This window comes from Rhineura floridana, chromosome 6 (genome assembly GCF_030035675.1).
Source record: "Rhineura floridana isolate rRhiFlo1 chromosome 6, rRhiFlo1.hap2, whole genome shotgun sequence".
In the NCBI taxonomy this organism is placed as follows: domain Eukaryota; kingdom Metazoa; phylum Chordata; class Lepidosauria; order Squamata; family Rhineuridae; genus Rhineura; species Rhineura floridana.
Genome location: NC_084485.1, coordinates 6,804,287 through 6,825,800, shown reverse-complemented (window position 1 = coordinate 6,825,800; position 21,514 = coordinate 6,804,287). Strand labels below are relative to the sequence as shown.

The 21,514-nt window shown below is 46.0% G+C and overlaps 1 protein-coding gene across 1 annotated transcript in view; it reads right to left on the bottom strand.

The window, feature by feature from the left end:
- ANGPT4 (angiopoietin 4) overlaps positions 1–21,514 on the bottom strand; it is a 55,119-nt gene that overhangs the window by 13,613 nt on the left and 19,992 nt on the right. The window contains exons 2-4 of the mRNA XM_061630881.1: positions 11,909–12,064; positions 10,599–10,720; positions 1,854–2,086 (exon numbers count right to left, since the gene is read on the bottom strand). Of these exons, the coding sequence (XP_061486865.1) occupies positions 1,854–2,086; positions 10,599–10,720; positions 11,909–12,064 (511 nt within the window). The remainder of the gene's footprint in view (positions 1–1,853; positions 2,087–10,598; positions 10,721–11,908; positions 12,065–21,514) is intronic.

Sequence of the window (21,514 nt, the reverse complement as noted above, 5' to 3'; positions counted from 1 at the left end):
TCTTTGCAGTGCGATGCGTCAAATTGGCCTCATCTGTTATTTTCCTGCACATCTGAACTTTCAAATGACACAGAAAATAGCTGGATGCCAGCTGTTTGTTGTCAGAGAGGGTCCCTCCCACCCTCTCCTGCATTGGCTGAGTTGCTGTGATGTAAAATAATGTTCTCAGATGGTATAACTGCTCCAGAGAGGAAGATACCGACAATGGAATGCTGGCAAAAAGACGACTTTTATGAGAGAAATAAATGTTCTGTTTGGAAGAGGGAAAATAGGAGGGAGTGAAAGGTTGTTGGCGCGTTGGGAGGCTGAGAGTGGAGTGTGGAGAGGGCCAAGAGGGGGAGAGCCATCAACAGAAGGGGAGAGTTTAGAAAAAGGGATCAAACAGGCATGGGCTGAGATCCATGGACCCGTGGCAAGGATGGGTGGCAGAAACGCAAAGCTGAAATGCGGCGCTAAGAGGACAGGGGCCCTGACAGTAAACTTCACAGGGGGCTTAGGGCAGGGCAGGGGCGTTGCTCAGGGCACAGACCTATTGACCCATCTGCATACAATTGGCATATGCTAATTAATATGTGGAGATGCAGACGAAGGTCTCTGAGCAAGTTAAGATGGGAAGTATGGGCTGGGGTCTCACCAGCACTGCATGTTTTAGCAGCTTGGCACAATGTCAGCAATTTTTTTTTTAAGGTTTAAATGAAAAAGGAGGGAGGGCAGGAGATCGGGAGCCCAGCCGAAATGAACTGGGGCTCAGGCCACCCTGGGCAGCTCCTAACAAGCCCTAAGGGCTTAGGGAGAGAAGTGGAGGGCTTGCCCAAGAGATTTGGCTGCCTGACGCCTCCAGACACAGTCAAGGTGCAAAGTACCCCCGAATGAACAAAACTGGCTTTAAAAGAAGACTTTCCTTCTGATCAGTAGGTGGACTAAACATAACCTGCACTACCTGCCCGGTTGCCTCTTTCCATAGGGCCAAAATGTGGGCCTCAAAACTCCAACCACTGAAGCGGGGCCAGAGCGGAATATTTGCTACAAGGCACAGTATATTCTATAGGCTTGTGCATGCTTTCTTTTCCCTGTTTTTGCTGCATGAGGAACGGCTGCGGGGAGGAGCTGCTGTTGCTGCTGCCTTTCAGCATCTGCTGCTTGAGGGAGCAGCTTCGCTTTGCCCAACAGCAGTGCCGTCCTCGCAGGAGAGTTTGCATGCTGCTCGTGAGGAGGGCAGCAAAAGAGACGGGGGTTCAGTATCCAGCAAAGTCATCCGGTTAGCACAAGGACATCTGCCTACGCAACAGGACTTCTCCCTCTCCCCATGCAACCCCCAAATCTCTTCTCAGAGTTTCCCCCAACCCTCTGGAGCAGGGGGCGTGGAGAGAGGAGAGGAAGAACAAGCCCTGCTCCACAGACGGAAGTACTTGCACTGTTGCATATAGCTAAAGGAAACTGAACTGGCAGGCGGACTGCAACCCAGTAAGAGAAGAGGACCTAAGCTGGGGAGTTGGAGCCTGGAGGATGGCACTGAATATCTGACAATGGAACCAATGACCTAGAGAGGTAGTGGGCTCTCTGACACTGGAGGCCTTCAAGAGGCAGCTGGACAGCCATCTGTCGGGAATGCTTTGATTTGGATTCCTGCCTTGAGCAGGGGGTTGGACTCGATGGCCTTGTAGGCCCCTTTCAGCTCTACTACTCTATGATTCTATGATCCCAGATGGACTTGAACAAACCGGGCAGATTTTGGACTGTGGTGGATCTCTAGCTTTTACGCGCATCACCTAGAGCTCCCAAGATGCAGGGAGGTTGCGAGTGACATCGTTTTGAGATAACTGCTTAATTTGCTACAATGTCTCTGCGCTCACCTTTGCCTTGGGAGACCAGCTGGACCAAATTCTGGACCGACTCCAAGAGCTGCAGCTGCTGCTGCTGGAGCAGGCTGGCGTTGCTGCTGGCAGCGTACAGGGACTTCTCCAGGCCCTCGATGGTGTCGCTTTGACGGCTCACCAGCTCCTGAAGCTCTTCCTTCTCTGTCCGGATCCCCTCCAGCTCCATCAGGTGTTTGGTTTCCATCTGCAGGACTCGGGTTTCCAAAATGCTGCGAGGGAAAGAAGAAGAAATGAGGACAAGGGGCTATGGGGTGGGTGGGTGATTGGTGGGCACTTCTCAGAATGCTGGAGCTTAAAAGGGTGGTACCTGCCCCAAGAACCTTGCAGTCCCCATTTGTAGAATTCACTGGCACAGAAGGTGATGACAGTCACTGAGCTGATGGCTTTAGAAGAGGATTAGTCAAATCCGCAGAGAAGGAGAGATATGCATGAAGACTTGGAATAGTAGAGTTGGAAGGGGCCTATAAGGCCATCAAGTCCAGCCCCCTGCTCATTGCAGGAATCCAAATCAAAGCATTCCTGACAGGTGGCTGTCCAGCTGCCTCTTGAATGCCTCCAGTGTCGGAGAGCCCACTACCTCTCTAGCTAATTGCTTCCATTGTCGTATGGCTCTGACAGTTAGGAATTTTTTCCTGATGTCCAGTCGAAATCTGGCTTCCTGCAAGTTGAGCCCATTATTTGACTAATGCACACATTTTTTTACAAGGAATTTCCCTTAACATAATATATTTTTGTATGTCATTTTCACCAAGAGATGCATTGCTATGCACACTTTCCCCTAGTATGTGCATTTCTGTAATCACTGTTTGGTTGAAGACCTGCATTGCAAAGTTCGGAGAGTTGTGAATTTTGAAAGGTGGCCATTTTGGTTCTTGTATTGTTTTGGAAAGTGTGAATTAGGTATGCTCAGTTAAATGTGAACTGAATGGAATGTCTCCCCCATCCCCATTCTGAGGCAACTGGCATTCTATTAATTTAACAGCTATTGGCCATGATAGCTAAAGGGATCCTCCATGTTTGAAGGCAGTATGCCTATAAATACCAATTACTGGCGATCACAGGCAGGAGAGTGCTGCTCCACTAAGGTCCTGCATGCGGGTTTCCAACAGGCACCTGGTTGGCCACTGTGGGGATCAGGATGCTAGAGTAGATAGAGCTCTGACCTGATTCAACCGGGGTCTTCTCAGGCTTTTAAGTTACTTTCAGTGCAATCCATGAATATCTACTCCCTAAGTAAGTCCTCTTGAGTTGAATTTCTCACCATCTCAGTGTGGGAAGATGTAGATCAGGGATGAGGAATCTGTGGCCATCCAGATATTCACAGAATCATGGCAACGTAGAGTTCGAAGGGGCTTGTAAAGCCATTGAGTCCAACCCCCTGCTCAATGCAGGAATCCAAATTAAAGCATCCCTGACAGGTGGCTGTCCAGCTGCCTCTTGAAGGCCTCCACTGTTGGAGAGCCCACCACCTCCCTCGGTAATTGGTTCCATTGTTGTTCCACTCTAACACTTAGGAAGCTTTTCCTGATGTTCAGCTGAAATCTGGTTTCCTGTGCCTTGAGCCCATTATTCCGTGTCCTGCACTCTGGGACAATCAAGAAGAGATCCTGGCCCTCCTCTGTGTGGCAACCTTTCAAGTACTTGAAGCGTGCCATCATATCTTCCCTCAGTCTTCTCTTCTCCAGGCTAAACATGCCCAGTTCTTTCAGTCTCTCCTCACAGGGTTTTGTTTCCAGTTTCCTGATCCTCCTCATTGCCCTTCTCTGAACCTGTTCCAGTTGGTCTGCATCCTTCTTAAAGGTTGGTGTCCAGAACTGGTACTCAAGATGCAGCCTAGCCAGTACCAAATAGAGGGGAACTAATACTTCATGTGGAAACTATATGTTTGTTAATGCAACCTAAAATAGCACTTGCCCTTTTTTGCAGCCACATCGCACTGTTGGCTCATATTCAGCTTGTGATCAAAAGCAATTCCAAGATCCTTCTCACATGCAGTATGGCTGACCCAAATATCCCCCATCTTATAACCCTGCATTTGGTGCCACATAGAGGGGAACTATATTTCCCATGATCCCTGACCATTGACTATGCTGGCTGGGGCTGATGCGAACTGGAGTCCAAAAACCTCTGGAGGACCACAGTTAGTGCTGTGCCAAAAGTATCTTCTGTGTATGTTTTTAAACCATTCTCCATCAATTAATGAGAAAAGAAAATTGCATTATCAAACAGGAAAGGGAAAATTTAGTGAAATCCACATGGGTGGGGTGCAGAATTTTTGACGCACTTGTCTTAATTGTGACGTGACCGAGGGGTGTTTGTAAGGGTCACTTTACAAATAATCTCCCAAGTGATCTGCACTCTGCAGCCTTCCCAGGTGCCCCTGGGCTTGAATCAAATGAGCCAGGAGGAAGACATCTCTCGTAGGGACTTCTTCAGATCAGGAAGCATGGGCAGCTGGGGGAGCTGTACAATGCTGGGAGAATGTGTCCTGGAAAAAAGACCACACGTGCCACCCTCGTAATGATAAGGTAAGCTCAAAACCCTGCATCCACCAAAAGTCTAAAGAAATCCTGAAGTGCCTTGAGAAGGAGGCCGAAAAAGTGACTCCTCTTTTGCAGAGGAAGAAAACTTTGGAGAAACTGGAAGGCAGTTTTCGGCACAGCGCTAGCTGCAGTTTCCCCATCCCTGTAACAGATGAAGGGGAGGGCTGGAACAGGCAAGCAGGGACGAAGGTGTGCGAAAAAGCAGTTCCACAGATTTGGGCAAGAGAGCCAGTGTGGGGTAGTGGTTAGAACGTTGGACCTGGGAGACCGGGGTCAAGTCTCCACTCTGCCATAGGGATGGAAAGATCTGTCAATTTCATTCCTCTCAGTTTCTCATGTTTAATTCTCTATGTTTCTGCAGCAATCTGCAAATTACTTTTTAAAAAATCCTCCTGAAAATTCTGAACCATTTTAGTGCAAATTTCTTCAACTAAACACATTTTCGTAGGCAGTTTTGACAAAGGTGCACATTTTTGCAAGCCATTTCTCATCACATCATGCCTTTTTGCATGTTATCTTCACTCAAGTATTCATTTTTATGCACACTTTCCCCTGATATATGCATTTGTATGAATGTTGTTTAGTTGGCGAACCGCATCCCAAAATTCTAATAAAGACGAATTTCAAAGGATGGCTTGTTTTGGTTCTCATATTGTTTCGGAAAGTGCGAATTTGATAAATTCTGCTTGAAATGTGAACTGAATCAAAATTCTCACCCATCCCTACTCTTCCATGAAGCTCACTGGGTGACCTTGGGCTAGCTGCTGTCTCTTGGCCTTACCTACCTCATACACCACCTTGGAGGAAAGGAGGGCTATAAGTAAAATAAATAATGCACTTTTGCTTATACCATCAGGTAATGATCCACTCACAGGTAGCACCTCCCTACCTAACTCTCTTAGGTCAGTATAAAAGAGCATCCCCCCAATATATATATATATAATAAAATCAACACAAAAACACTTGGAGCAATTCTCCTCCATTCTTGTGAATACTCCAAACTGTGCTGCGATCACGGCTCATTATGTCTTGGCCATCTGGCTTCCCAAAGTTTTGGGGGATGACTTCTGCTGCAACCGCAGCACATGTTGGATTGCTCACAAGAGTCGTTCGCCGTGCCAAAATGTTATGAGAAGCCCATTTACGGTGACCTCACCTGGCCAAAGAAAGCAGAAAATGAAAATATATGCCAAGATGGTTTGCAACTGTCAGACACTGTATTTTGGTACAGAATTCAGTACCCTGAGAACCTGAGTGGTCATGCTTTTTTTAAATTAGAAAAAAAATGAAATCCTTGATGGCCGCAAAAATATACTGATGAAGTGTAGAGTGATGACAGAAGCAATATTTCAGGAGTAGTGAAAGTTGCTTTCTCTTGCCTTTGTGGTTTGAAACACATGTAATTTCCCCCCTCTCTTCTGGGACAGCCTCTGAAAATGACACAATTTTCAGCATGTTTCAGTATGAACCAGACCTGAGCCAAAATATCTCAGAATACATTTTTTTCTGCAAAACTCTCTGAGATTTTTCTTTTTCTCAGCTGCTAGAAAGTCTGTCAGTTTCTCAGAATTTTCTCTAAATGTTCTTCACCATTTTTTGGTGTGACCACTGTTCTGCCCCCCACTCCCAACACACACACACAGCCTCAGAATGATGTCAGATCTGGGGCATTGTGCAGTGTGCAAAACTATGGCATCAAAGCATCTTTGGAGAAAGGGAGGAAGATGTGCAACTACCATTGCTAATGGTGAGCCTCGTTTTTGAAAATCTGTTGGAGAATTTCCCTGCTCCTTGCAGAAACTGGGTTAAATGCTGCCCGCAATTTTTCTGTCCACAAATTTGGTGGAAAATTTCTAGAAGCCATTTACACACAACTTGGTAAACAAGGGGGGGATCTGTGTTGTGTGCCTATTGGCTAGCACCAGTAACATCACCAACAACAAACACCCCCTTCCTCAATACCCTGAGCAGTTTTGCAACCATCTTAAAAAGTTTGTGATTTCCTCCCTTTTTTGGCTGAAGTGATGGGTGAACATATATTTGCAAAAACGTGCATGTACTGCTATTTTTAAAAAATGTCAGCCCAGCTGATTCACAAGAGGTGGCACAAAACTTAGGTGCTGTGACATTACACCTCTTTGTCACAGGAAACAACCTCCTGATCTAGGGGTTGGCTTGCTGATATGTATACATGTAACCCGGCCTGTAAAGAGGGTGATGAAATGGCAAGGTTATAATTCTGTGTGTGACTTCACCCATAAGAAGGAAAAAATTGCCATTTAAGGTACCACATTCAAGGTTTTTGATTGGAGGAGATCACTTGCAGTATGGGATGTTAAAGTAAGGGGGGACTGAAGAGAGGGTGGAATGCTAGTGTGTGGGGGCAGAATAATGGGAATTTTCTGTTTTGACAGTTTGCAAGAGTGAGAAGGAAGGATAGGGTGAAACAAAGAGGGATTAACTGGGTGGGGATGGGTAAAGGAGGTTGCTTGTTCTATTCTTCAGTTTACTATGACTTTATTTACATTGTTTCTCAAATAAACACCATATTGTCAACCCAGACATTAAGGATTTGAACACCTATTGCGATACCTAAACCTGTGCAGTGCTGTTAGCACAGTAAGATTGTGACAGTATGGTTGACTGGGGTCTTTCAGGTACTTGTAATTCTCTCCATTTGAGCACCACACGTTTCTGGTTACCTGAAGCAGTTTTGTAGAAATATTTGCATTATATATATATATATATAAAATAAAAATCTGCTGACCAGTTAATTGGGGTCACTTTTTAATTGGATTGAAATGTTTGAAATGGATTAATCTAACTGATGCATCAACAAAATGCTCACAGCCACACAAGCAGGGGAACTTCTAGATCAGATGTAGGGGACCTTTGGCCCTCCAGATGTTGCTGCACTACAACTCCCATCATCCTTGGCCAATTGGTCATGCTTGCCAAGGCTAATGGGAGTTGTAGTTCAGCAACATCTGGAGAGCCAAAGGTCTCCCACACCTGATCTAGATCGTCTTCAGCTGGTGGTAGGCAGAATACGGACTGTATCCCACTATGTTGTACTCAGACTAGACCCATTAAAATTAACAGACTTGACTTGGCCATGCCCATTAATTTACACCGAGTGAATATTGTGTACAGTCCTGCATCCTGTGTCACTAAAGAACTTGCACAGCCTGTCCCCAATCAAAACCGTATCAACGAAACCTGCTTTATCTCTTGTGCGTTTCTTGTCTTCTGGGAACCAAGTGGCAATACTCCCGAGTGGTGCACATATTGAACCATGGCCAATGAATCCATTAGCACAACGTGACCCTCCTCTGGGGAAAGCTGCTGGGATTATAAAGAAGCAAGGGGTCCTCACATATCAACAGAGCAGTCATGAACCCCACTCCTTGGAAGGCTGAGATCTGCATTCCCAGAGTGCAAGACAAAGATAAGGGAGTGAGGCAATCGTAGTTAGCGGTAGTTTTTTTAAAAAAAAAATGCCTCCCCAGTATATTTCTCAGCCGTGAGTCAACTAAGAATCACCGCCCAAGCCCTGCTGGTTTCCTGGCTTGAAAGATTAACAAACTGGAGATGCGTGTCACCCAAGGGAATGTGTTTACAGGAATTTAATGAGAAAGAATGCTTTGCTTCAAAGGCATATTACAGGCAGGGCCACGTGCCCCATACATGTTTTCCTTGGGCTTGTTCCTGCCACCTTGAAATCCAGTTCAGGATCTCGCATCCTGAGGATCTCTCCTTCCACACAGAAGAAAAACCACAATCGTCAATTTCCACAATTTCTAGCAGAGCCAAAATAAATTTGGAGGAAAAAATCTCAAGGAAATCCTCCTTGAATTAGTTTGGAAACGTTTGTTTGTTTATTAGATATCCTGCCTTTCCTCCCAGTAGGAGCCCAGGGAATTTATGTACCTCCAATATATTGTTTCCTGATGATGGATGCTGAATAATTTGGGGTATTTTAGAGAAATCAGTGCTGAATAGAGAAAGCTGATGCACCACTTTATTCCCCGCTCAAGATGTTATGTTTTCCTTTGAAATTACTTTCAAATATGACATTTGAAATCCTTCCAAATGCAAAAATTTCAGTCTGGAATGCTTAAATTCTGCCCGAGTTCATATCTGTGTCCACCTTTAAGCCTGCATCCTGCTGATGACAGCTCAACTATGCCTGGACTTAGCCCTTAGTGAGGGTCCTGGTTAACCTGTGTCTGGGGTGTAATACTTTAGCCTTTTTCAAGCGAAAGCTTACATGACTAAATGCCCCTTCCATAAAAAGAAGAAAACCTCACAATTCTCTGCACATAGAAAACTAGCATGCCAGTGAGGCCATTCTCCCTGTTTTCCCTGCTAGTTTTCTGCTATGGGGATGTTGTTGTGTTTTTTTGTATGAAGGAGCATTTTGTCATGTGAGTCCCTACTTAGGGTCTGAAGTAGTACAGTCCAGACACAGGCTGATCACCTCAGTCTTCCCTGAAGTTGTGCCTTTTTGTTCTGCAAAATGAGGAAGGATAAATTGATTTGGCTGTATTCAATGTAGCGCAAAGTTGACCGATTCACCAGTGCAAGGATTTTTCCTTGGGCAACAGAATGTTTTCCCCCTCTCCTCCCCCATGCCCCCCTAAATCTGTTATGGGGGCTCTCCGAACCCTCCGGAGCGGATTTGGGGATGGTGCGGGGTGCTTGCAGGGGGATTGAGGAGGGAAATCTCTGTTGGCAAGTAAAAAGATCCTAAGAGTATTTTTCCATGGCAGAATTACAAGGCCAAGTAGCTCACAAGGCTGGAGTGGACGTGCACTCCTCAAGGACACGTTGCCAGGACAACCAGCTGTCTTATCAGTATATAGCTGGAAACTCAAACTGGCAGGGTGTGGGGGTCGAGGAGTTTGTATAGAGAGAGCTTGTGATATATTGTCAGTAAAGTAACTCTTAAAACTTATTACTTGTCTGGCTCATTGCTTCAACTGGCATCTAGCCTGTCACTATACTGTTCTGCATCCTGGGCATCTGCTTGCGCCAGATACAACATCCAACAATCTCCTTGCTCTAGTTGTTGTTCTGCTAGCAGAAGAGTTTAGCTGAATACCGGCCATTGATTTAAAATATTTATGCCCCACCCTCCAAATAAACGTACCCTGGGTGGCTCACAGAATGAAGACCAATCAAAATATAACAAAAGAAGCAGAAGAATAAGATAAGAGTTGTATAAGAATAATATTCAAAGGTAAAAACATCACTCGAGGAGGTCATGGAGCAAGGCCAGTGAGTCCTGAGGCAAGTCTCAAAGGTCACAGAGAGAGGCCTGGAAGGCCATAATCACCTCCCCCCCTTCTGGGTCCTGAGGTGCTTCAACACCCGTTTTAACTTATGAGAGGGTTCATCTCAATTTCCCTACTCAGCACAGCGCTTATTAACCAAAGAAACAGGATGGCATTTTCTGCACTGGTGAACATATATTTTCTGGGCTGATTCACACAGAGGTTTAGTGTGAGTCTGGTGCTACTTGCATCCCCATTTAATTTGCAGGGTTCACATGATGCTGCAGGGAGCAGCTAGAATGCAGTTTTCCCCTTTAAATCTGTAGTAACTCAATCCTCTTTTAATCCAAAAAGGGAAGGAAAAACGTCTCCACTTTGTATCTCCAGTGCTTGCAGACACTGTGCTCCGATGCTTTTAGGTGGTGTGTCAATCATCCCCCTCTCCACGCCCACTCCCTCCTGCTCTTGATGGCTCCCATTCTGCAAGCCGGCTGCAAACAGTGCTTTATTTTTCTTTCCTCCCTAACTTGTGCAAAAATGTTTGTATTTCAGCTGGATTGCAGCAGTGAAAATACAAATAATCGCACTTCAGGGTTGTTTTTTAAATGAAACTTTCTCTGAAACAAACTGAGCATGCTTGGTTGCCAAGGTAACCAGTATGCATGATATTTTGACCTTAAGAGGGCATGGTCATTACGAAGCTGCGTGATTGATCCTTTCCCTTCAGTGTGGATGGAAAACAGCGATTGGAAGGTAGGAAGTGAGAACCTTGCAAATCAAACGCAATGCCAAAAGCTTCATCTTTAATACTAAGTTCAGCTCCCATGTGTATCAGCCCTCTGTTATGGGAGAAGCCAGTTCAGCTGGAATCCATGTGTTCCTTCACCTGTGGAGCAGCCTACCTGTTTCGGTTCTGCAGCTTGTGGATCTCGTTCGTCTGCATCAACAGCTGCTTCTCCAACTTATTTGTGGAAAGAGAGTTCTCAAGGAGCTGGATCTCAATGCGGGAGGTCTGGTTGAACACCTGGATAAGGCACAGAAGACAACCTGAACTCAGATCTGAGGCAGGGGCCCAACAGAGCTTCATTCCGGATCTGGAGCTCAGCTGGAGAGAACAAGAAGCAACGAGCATGTGCAGAGGGCTTCCTCTAGCCATTGAGCAATGACAGACACCCACTATACTCTGGGGAGGGGGATCAAAACAGAAGAGTTGAGGAGATGTCTTTAAATCTTATACCTTATATACCCAGTTGATCACTGCGCTCTGCAGGTGAGGGCCACCATCTTATCAGGAGGTCTGTTCCACACAACATAGGAAACGGACCTTTAGTGTGGTGGCACCAGGGCTGGTTCCAAAGGGCCCCTGGGTCTAGAGATGCCCCTGAGATGCCCCTCTGCTCCCCTTCCGCGATTCGCAGCAGGATCGCTGCCTTGGATCGCACTGCGAGAGCTTCGGGGCTCTGCCATTCTCTTACTTAACCCACCTTGTTCTGCAGTTGCGCATGCAGCGGTGCCCTTAACAAAGATGGGAGCTGAGGTTTCCTTAAGGGGCTGAAGCCTCTGCCACCATCTTGGCTGATGGCACGCATGCGTGCTGAGCGCTCACATCACTGCCATGAACCAAGATGGCGGCAAAGGCTTTAGCTCCTTAGGGAAACTTCAGCCGCCATCTTTGTTAAGGGCACCGCTGCATGTGCAACTGCAGAACAAGGTGGGTTAAGCAAGGGAATGGTGGAGCTCCGAAGCTCTCACCATGCGATCCGCGGCAGTGATCCTGCCACGAATTGCAAAAGGGGAGCGCAGGGGCCTGGGGCAGCCTTGTGCCCAAGGGCCCCAGTATGTCTGGCAAAGATGCTGGGTGGCACCTACCCTACGGAATTCCCTCCCCTTAAATAATATGTTTTTAAAGCTTTTAAAAAATGTTTTTAAAGTTGTTTTGTTTTAATGTATTTTAAGGTCGCTTTTTATGATGTTTTAAAGTGTTTTTAGTGCTTTTGTTTGCCCCCCCTGGGCTCCTGCTGGGAGGACGGGTGGGATATAGATCAAATAATAAATCAAATAATAAATCAGATGTCTTCCTCCTCAAACTGGGAGAGGTAACCAGCCCCAAAAGAGGAACTAGAACCCACTCCTCTTAACTTCTCCTCCTGCATACGTTGTTCTTTTCTGCATTCCCCCCACTTTCCCTCCCTCCAACCAAACAAAAGCCCACCTGAGCCTCCACGTCCGTCAGTTTCCTGGTCTGCTCCGCTGTTTGGTTCAGGAGGTTTGTCCCAATCTCTAACATGGTGGCTGTCTGGTTCTGCACCACATTGTGCTGGATCTGCACCATCTCCGACTTCATGTTCATCTGGATGTAGCTCTCCAGCTAAAAGGAAACCAGCCAGACGTTAAAACAGTGAACTCCTCGAGACCTTTCCTCCCCAGTACTGTCTTGGCTGCCTCCAATCTCCATCTAGCCCATTCCATAAGAAGGACCCTCTGACTCCCCATTTCCGAAAAGAGAAACTCCTTCGGGTGAAATCATGGCTGAGCTTGTCTCTGGAGCAGGACCTTGGACTCTAGTGCCTGTGGACTGATGCCAAACCTGGGGCAGTTCTTGGGAAGTATGGCTCAGGACAATTTGCCCAAGGTGATCATCAGGGATGCTTTGTGTGGTCGAGTAACACACCTGGAGCTTGCAGAGCGTATTGCCAGCAACAATATTTGCTGCCTTCAAGAGGAAAAAAAACCCTCCTCTTGGAAAAATTAGAAATGTTGGCTAAGAAAAATGTTAGATGCTCACTGTGTCCCTGAAATCCCTCTTGCTTCCTAAACACTCCCTTCTTTCCCTCTCACCCCTCCAATACATGCTAAGTAATTGGAGCTGTAGGAAAGGATAACTTGCCTGAGAAAATAGGAGCTGCTTGACATTGTTGGCACATCTGCAGGAAGGAAAGGCATTTGCTCTACTCAAAACTCCTTTCCAAAAAGCAAATCCTAGATACCAATAAAATGTAAATGTACTGCCTTCAAGTCGATTCTGACTTATGGCGACCCTATGCATAGGGTTTTCATGGTAAGCTGTATTCAGAGGGGGTTTCCCATTGCCTCCCTCTGAGGCTGAGAGGCAGTGACTGGCCCAAGGTCACCCAGTGAGCTTCATGGCTGTGTGGGGAATTGAACCCTGGTCTCCCAGGTCGTAGTCCAACACCTTAACCACTACACCACACTGGCTCTCCCTAGATACCAATAGTGAACTTGTAATGTGAGTGTGGATCATTCATGTAGCCTAAAAAGTATTACCCACATGCAAGAGGGAGCTAAGGGCAGCCTCAAAATTTTCAAAAATACAAAAACTCTTTAGGTTAAAAAAAGCACTAAGGGAAGAAACTATCAAAAACAGCCCAATGAAGACTGAGCATGCTCAGTAAGCACAGGATGCTGGATGTCTGTTGGGCAGGAGGGGGAGGGGGATGGAAAGGAGTATCCTGGAAAAGGGCATGACTGGCTGGCACCCCTGGATAGTAGTGACCTTTTATTGAAAGTCCCACTTGAATTCACTAAATATTCTCTAGCTTTGTGGATGTTTGGTGGATATGGGATATTTAACATGAGGATCTGATTAGGGTCGCTGCGACCTTTGATCGATTAAACTGGCAGATATTTGACATAAGGATCTGATTAGGGTTGCAATCTTTGCTAGATTAATCTGTGGGTGCAGAATTTTTTAAAACGTTGATTATTTTAAATGCTAGCCTTTAGAAAAACCGCAGATGGCAGACATTATCTTAGAAGAGAGAGGCATCCACTCCTGGGTGAGAAGAAAAGGAGGAATCACTGCCCGGAGATGGCACCTGCTGTGACATATGTATACATCATATAAAAAGGAAGCTATTGTTTTGTCACATGCAGATTTGTGCAACTCTGATTAACCAGTTAACAATTCAGTTCAAACTAACCTGATTTATCAACTCACATTTCTGTAATGAGGTAGCTGCCAAACATTTGATCTCCAATGATTTTTCAGTAGCGATTGATACTATCAATGGTTTATTTATGATATTCTTACCCTGCTCTCCATCCAAAAATAGGCCCTTGAGGGAAATTGCTTCAGCAATTAAAATGCAAGTCAAAACACTCCTCTGTGTGTGTGTGTGTGTGTGTCTGTGTTTGTTCTCAGCTGCACCTGGGATCAGGCATGATGAACAGTGCCTGGCTGCTGTCTCAACTCCCTCTGATGGCCCCCAGCAATGTTGGTGACCTGCTGGGGGCCATAGTCCTGAGCCAGGAATCCTCAGGTGCAGAGTCCTCTTACAACAGCAGCCCTGAGGACAAGAGAGAGCCGCTTCCCCATCCTCCCCAGCAGACACTTCTGCCGTATGTAGTCAGGCCAGAGCTGGACTTCAGGGAGTCCTCCAGCACCAGAACCCATCGTTCCTTTTGTGGCAGCAACACCATTGCCATCCCCTTTCTCCATCTCACTTAAAAAAAAAATGCTTCGCCACCACAACAGCAGCCGCAGCACTGGTGGCTTCTCCGCCACCTCCGGGCTCCATGGAAGTGCCAAAGAGGGATTCTCTTTCAGAGACAGGCATTCCAGGTGAGGTGGCCAGGGAAATGCCGGGGTTGCTGGGGTGTAGGCATTTCCCAGGCCACCTCCCCAAGATGCCTGAGAAGAAGGAACACCACCCCCTGGCCTGTTCTCAGCACCCAGGTTTGGCAGCAGAGAGAGAGGTGGAGGAGAGCAGCCACCATGGATTTGGAGCAGTGTCCACACCACACACCTTGGACTGGGCCCAGTGGTAAGTGAGTGAGTGGCAGGTCAGGTTAATGAGAGGCCCTTCTGAGTCCTGGGGCCCTCAGCTAGTGCCCAACCTGGCTGACTGCAGGTGCAGGGCCCAGATGGAGCTTCTGCAATAGGTACAAAAATCATGGACTGGTGGCAACCTAAGGGAAACTGTCTGGATTTCCTATAACGTAACTGTGCACTTTTGGTGCAACACACACACACATATTCTTTGCCTAAAGGGACCTGATGTATCATCTCTGTTATCTTTTCGGCTCCCATTGAATACTTTCCTCTTTCAACAAGCCTTTTAAGTAGAGACCTATCCCAGTCTGCGTCTGTGTTGGAATTGCTTTTTAATATGTTCTTAAACCTTCTTTTAAAAATGTTTCTAATCTTAGATATTTTGAAAGCTTTTTTTAAGTAACGTTTTTGAAGATGTTTTATTTTAATGTGTTTTAAAGTTTGTTTTTAAGATGTTTTAATGTTTTTGGTGCTTTTGTTTGCCGCCCTGGGCTCCTGGTGGGAGGAAGGGTGAGATATAAATCAAACAACAAAACAATAACAATAACAATATATACAATGAACAGAAGGCAAAAAGTAAGCAACCTCCAGTGCCTCCCCTTTCGCGTCTCCTCTTTCTCCCTCTCCAACTGGCCAACAGCTGGGAAATGTCCGTACGTGTCTCCCTCGGGATCCACCGACACCAGCCCAAAATATGTTGAATGGCTTGGGCCAATGTTAAGAATAAACATATCATTTCCTCTGCTGTGCTTCCTCTTCGAAGCCTTTAGCTAAAACGCTTCAGGGGAGAGCCAGCGTTAATCAAATCATTGGTGTGATCAATCCACAACAGCTTTAATTGCATTTTTTCCCCAAAGGCTTGTTATAACTGCACAAATCACTAGCCTGAAGCAAAGGAATATGGAGCTCAAGCTCTGTGCATCCTAACCTCATCAATCCCATGAGAAAGGACACCATACAAGCAGCTTTAATGGTGCAATTGGTTAGGCTGCTGCATTTCTATAGCAGCTTTTGTCAATGCATTGCTAAGGTTGTGAGTTCGAGCCGCACCTAGAACACTAGTTTTGGGGAGCGATCATAATTCCATAGTAAAGTGCATGTTTTGCACGCCAAAGGTCCCAGCATCAATGCTTGGTATCTTTGGTTTAAAAAAAAATCAGGTGAAAGATCTGTGCCTGAGACCTTGGAGAGATGGTACCAGTCACAGTAGAGACACCAAAACAGAGGGACAGATAATGGGGATGGGTCATCATCGCTCAATGATGCAGCACAGTGCTTTACATGCTAAAGGTTTAATCTTCCCAAATAAGACTGGGATGTTGGAACAGCAGGAAGAGCAATGATCTCCAGAATGACAATGTAAAACAGATATTATTATTATTTATTACATTCATACCCCGCCTTTCTTTTCAAGATAGAAACCCAAGGGGGCTTACAAATGGTTCCCAGAAGTCTCCCATCCAAGCACTGACCAGACTTGACCCTGCTTAGCTTCAGCTGGGTGCTGGCCTCATGTGACTTCAGATCATAGCCTGGAAGTAAAGGCACTCTTGTTTCGTCTTTCACACATTTCACTGCAGACAGAACCCCAGGATTTTAAATGCGATCCCAAGGCCTGGCTCAGATTAAGCCGTCAAGATGTCGCGTAAACACTCTCTCAAAGAGAACCTTCATGTGCTACTGCGGCGGGGCCTGCGGACACGGCAAGAAACTACTCTCTACCCCGGCAGCGATCCTCCAGCAGGTCTACCAACAAACACCCCACCAGGCATGTTTAGATAGATCTAGATAGATAGATCTTGTCGCAGAGTGGCGAAATGTGGGAATGGAGAGACTGAGTGAGCCTTTATGTGTTTGAATCTTTGCTAACGATTCCACCTTCCCTGAAAATTAGGCAGACTGAGACTTTAAGCTTTAAAATAAGAAATAACTACTTTATTCTGGAAGTACATACTTGATAGGAAAGAGTTCTACATCTAGCTAACTAGCTAAGTTGGAGATGCAAACACTAAGCCTAGTGTTTGCCCTCATGTTGTGAGGAGAGAGACAGACAAAGAGAAGATGTCTGCCCTCCCTCTCAAGAGAAAGAAGAAAAAGGAAGGAGGAAGGAGATATGGTCAAGGTCCTATGCATATCAGTCTAGCAGGAAGGGAGAGTCAGCAGGAGATCAAAGGATAGGTATTAGCCTAGCAACCAGGAGGTCTCCTCTCTATCTACCCTTTTTAACCCCATGCAGCCCCAACCCACAAGTTGGAGTTGAACCACATATTCCAATAGATCTAGAGCAGCTCCGGATTTATTTTATTTATTTATTTATTTCATTTCTAAACCGCCCATAGCGAATAGCTCTCTGGGCGGTGAACAAAACAAGATTAAATTACAATATTACAATAAAATTACAATAAAATCAGCAACAAGTTAAACAAAAAAAAAATTAAATGAAACACATTGAACACTAAAATGCCTGGGAGTATAGCCAGGTCTTAACCTGGCGCCTAAAAGAAAGTACCGAAGGCGCCAGGCGTATCTCCACAGGTAGGCTGTTCCACAGTTCGGGGGCCACCACAGAAAAGGCCCTAGATCTAATAACAATCCTCCGGGCATCCTGATGAGTTGGTACCCGGAGGAGGGCCTTGGATATTGAACGAAGTGGACGGGTAGGTTCATAGCGGGAGAGGCGTTCCACAAGGTATTGTGGTCCCACACCGTGTAAGGCTTTATAGGTCAAAACCAGCACCTTGAATCTGGCTCGGAAACAAATAGGCAGCCAGTGCAGGCGGGCCAGGACAGGTGTTATATGCGCAGACCAGCGGGTCCTCGTTAACAACCTGGCTGCCGCATTTTGCACTAGCTGAAGTTTCCGAACGGTCTTCAAGGGCAGCCCTACGTAGAGCGCATTACAGTAGTCCAGTCTAGAGGTTACCAGAGTGTGAACAACTGAGGCGAGATCGTCACTGTCCAGATAGGGGCGTAGTTGGGCTACTAAGCGAAGATCAGTGGTAGAGCACATAATTTACATACAGAAGGTCCCAGATTCAATCCCCATCATCTTCAGGTGAGGCTACGAGAGGACCCTGCCTGAAACTCTGGAGAGCTTCTGCCAGTCAGTGCAGGCAATGCTGAGCTAGGTGTACTAATGATCTGATTCAGTATAGGTCGGCTTCCTATGTTTCTAATCTGGGTGCATCTCAGGGCTGCAGCAATGCCAACAATTTAGGGACTTGACATCATGGGTGGAGAAGGGACTAGAACAGCCTACCCCCAACCTGGTGCCCCTCCAGATGGTTTGGACTCCAACCCACATCAGCCTCATCCAGTACAGTCAATGGTCAGGGATGATGGGAGTTATCGACCAAAAAAAGCTGGAGGGCGCCAGGTTGAGGAAGCTTGGACTAGAGGAACAACTGGTTTCAAACTGGCAATTTCCATCCTGCCAAAAATTATACCGTGCTGTGAAAATACAACTGGTCTGGAATGCAGAGGCTCAGCTCTTGAGTGGGGTCAACCTTAGAAACTGAAAAGCTGCATAGGTTACTGTTTTGGTTTCTGAGCCCAACTAAAAATCCTGTTCACCTTTATAGCTCTTAGTTTTAATGGTGCAGGATTTGGTTACATCTCTTATTTATTTATTTATTTATTTATTTATTTACATACCGCCCCATAGCCAAAGCTCTCTGGGCGGTTTACAGTAACTCTTCCTGAGATGCACTCCCCCTTGCATGCACTAAGCTGCCGTCTGACTGACATATAGTAGGCAAGTGCTAGACTCAGGGCCTTCTCAGTGGCTGATGCTTCGCTATGGATCTTACTGTCCGCAGAGGCTTGTCTGCCTGCCTGACTTCTAGCTTTCTGGTAGCTGAATCTGACACATTTCTGTTTAGGAAGGCTTTTTATGGAGTGGAGGAGGTGGTTGGGTAGGCACTTCCTGTTGAACATCTAGTGGAGGATGAGGTTTCCTTGTTTAGATGTGACTTTCCCTCAGAATCAGATCCCTGTTTCTAACTTTGCACCATTTATCTTGGCTCTGCCCTCTCCTCCCCTTAACTGTGCAGGGCAAGCGGAGGAAGTTATTCCTGTCCCTGTGTCCTACGTGAGGTTTCAATCCCAGCCAAACGGACATCTTTCCCTCCCCAAAGAGAATGTGAACGGCAAACACTCCGAGAACAACTTGTGGAGAACAGCTAGACAGAACATTCCATAAACATCCCCAGCTTAGCCCATGGGTGACTGAGGCTTCATCCTCACAGATGCAATACAATAAAGATGGAGTCCATTTTTTAAAAGGGGATGTTGTTCTTTTAGAAAGGTTTTGTGAGTTTGGCAGCTGTGATAATATACATGTGAGCCGCTTTAGAAGCTACTACTAGAAAATGGGATGTCTCTAACCCAGAGCTGATAAATGAAGTCCCACTAAAGCATCTGGGTTTGATCTGGCCGAGGGTGAAGAGGATACAACCGCAAATTGGGTATCTGCAGATTGCGATGCTAGTTGTCATTGAGAAAAATGGAAAGATGCCTCAAGCCTGGGACACAGATGAAAGTCAGATGTCACTTCCTCTTTCCCAATCCACCAGGGAGATGTGTTTCCCAAAGCATGGCTATTTTTAGGAGAGGCTGCTATAAATCAAATATTTGGTTAATTTGATAGATCCCAGGTGCCCAGTTTTAGGGGGGGTTTGGAAGGACTTGTGGGAGACATGGAAATGGGGACTTCAAAATGCATGTTGTCCAGGCGCCGGGGGGGGGGGGGAGAATACAACAGAAACATAATCATACTGTTAAAGTTAGTACAGAGTCTAAGACCTTGGGAGGAAGCTTAGGGATCGGGACGTGAGCTAGAAATCCCTGCAGGTCAAGGACCAGTTTCCTGCATCACGACGCCAAGATAGCAACACCCACACAGATGGCTTTTAAAGGATTCAAACGAATCTATGGGGGGTAGGTCTAACTGAGCCCCATAATAAACCCCAGGGTGGGGTATATCTCTTTCCCCTAATTTTGCAACACTCTTTTGGACGCAGCAACACTGTTAGTCATGATTCTGCCCAAAACTCAATTAACCGGCTTAAGAACATCAGAAGAGCCTGGGTGCTGGAAGAGACCAAAGGCCCATCTAGTCCAGCATCTTGTTTTTCACAGCTGCTAGCCAGGTGCTCTAGGAGGCTCAGAAGTGGGGCATGAGAACAACAGCCCTCTTTTGCCATGGGTCCCCAGCAAATGGCATTCAGCGGTCCATCTCCACTAAGAAGGTTCTGACAGTAAAGGTACACGCTACAGTTAGGGTTGCCAGGTTCCTGGCCTGAGACTGACTCTGTATCTTTAGGAGAAGAGAAAGTCAGCCAAGTGCAGGTGTTCTTGCAAGACTGTAATGGGAAAAACCACAAGGTGGAATTCTCCCTTCCCCCTGCACACCTTTTAAAGATACAGAAGACCTCTGGGAGGCCGGGCATGGCAACTGTATCTTTAAAAGTTGTGCAGGGGGAAGGGAGAATTCCACCTTGTGGTTTTTCCTATTTCAGGGTTGCAAGAACACCTACACTTGGCTGACTTTCTCTTCTCCTAAAGATACAGGATCAGTCTCAGGCCCTGAGCCTGACAATCCTAGCTAGAGTCGAGGGACGAATGGTCCAATCGAGTATAACGCGGCTTCCTATGTTTGAGGAAGGGTTGTCGCTCAGTAGCAGAGCATCTCTTTTGCATGCACGTCCCAGGTTCAATCCCCGCCATCTCCAGTTAAGGTTGGGAAGATCTCCCATCTGAAACCCTGGAGAGCTGCTGCCGGCCAGTGTAGACAGACTGGGCTAGATGGATCAAGTGTCTATCTCGATATAAAGCAGCCTCCTCTGTTCAGGGATGCCACAGACACACATGGCATTTCTACTCCCAGTGTGAAAATAGCTTATTTGTTATTGCAGATAAGAAGGAACACAATCTGCAAGTTTATAACCATCAGATCCACACGCCGAAAAAGAGAGAAAGCTATGTCTGGATCTACCAGCTGTTGTCACATGCACTGCACAATAATTCAGCAGTGAGGCTGCTGTGTTGTTTGTGCACCAGCTTGGGGAACATGATACGCGACTGAGCAGATGACAATAGGGATACAATCCATAATGACAACTCGGATTGCATTGCAAAAATCACACGTGCACTGTTTGCACTACGTAAGGCCAACACGAGGGCAAACAAAAATAAAGGGTGAGAAGTGAGTGTTTTGTTTGTTGCCTATCCTTTTAACGCATAACCCAGAAGGATCTTTGAGTTCCTCCTGGTGACAGACTTGCTGAGTTATTCTCCTCAACGTAAATTTCACTCCAACACAATTCAACAGGCTGTTCGGATGAACAGGAAGCAACAGCTCATAAAGGGGATTAATTTGTGGAGGCGGCAGCATTCAATGCCTGCAGAAATTGTATTAATTCAATAGTTGGGTGTTGATGTGATGTTGCATTTTACAGGAACAAAGAATGCAGCTCAGTATTAGGGCACATGATCCCCCCAATTTCAACCCCTGTTATCTTAGTTTAAAAGAGTGGCAGGGCCCCTCCATACTGGGTTCTCTCTCTGTGTGTGTATTCTGCAACATGCCATTGGCACAATAACAGTGCGTTGGGGTGGATTTATAATGAGCCGTCTGTCCACACATCATGCCACTTTATCAGTTGTGTCTGTATATGATGAAGTCGTAGCAGTACTTCCATTTTCTAAACACAAGGGACTTCTGCAGAAAATAATCTCTTTGTTCAGATTTTATGGAGTCCCATTTGTGCTGCTATTTCTGTGGGATTGTCAATTGTACAATTCAGTTAGTGGCCCTGGTTCACTTCACTCATACACACATCCTTCATGGTCACGCTGTATCATGGGTATTGTAGTCTTAATTTCACAAACATTTAGTTGTTCTTGTTGTTGAGTTGTGTTTTGCTCAGGTTAATGGTTTGGTGCTAAGGGGTTTATCCCATGATATTTTGGTGCAAAAAATGTTGACATTTCATGAAAGGGGAGATAGGATAATACATAAATGTT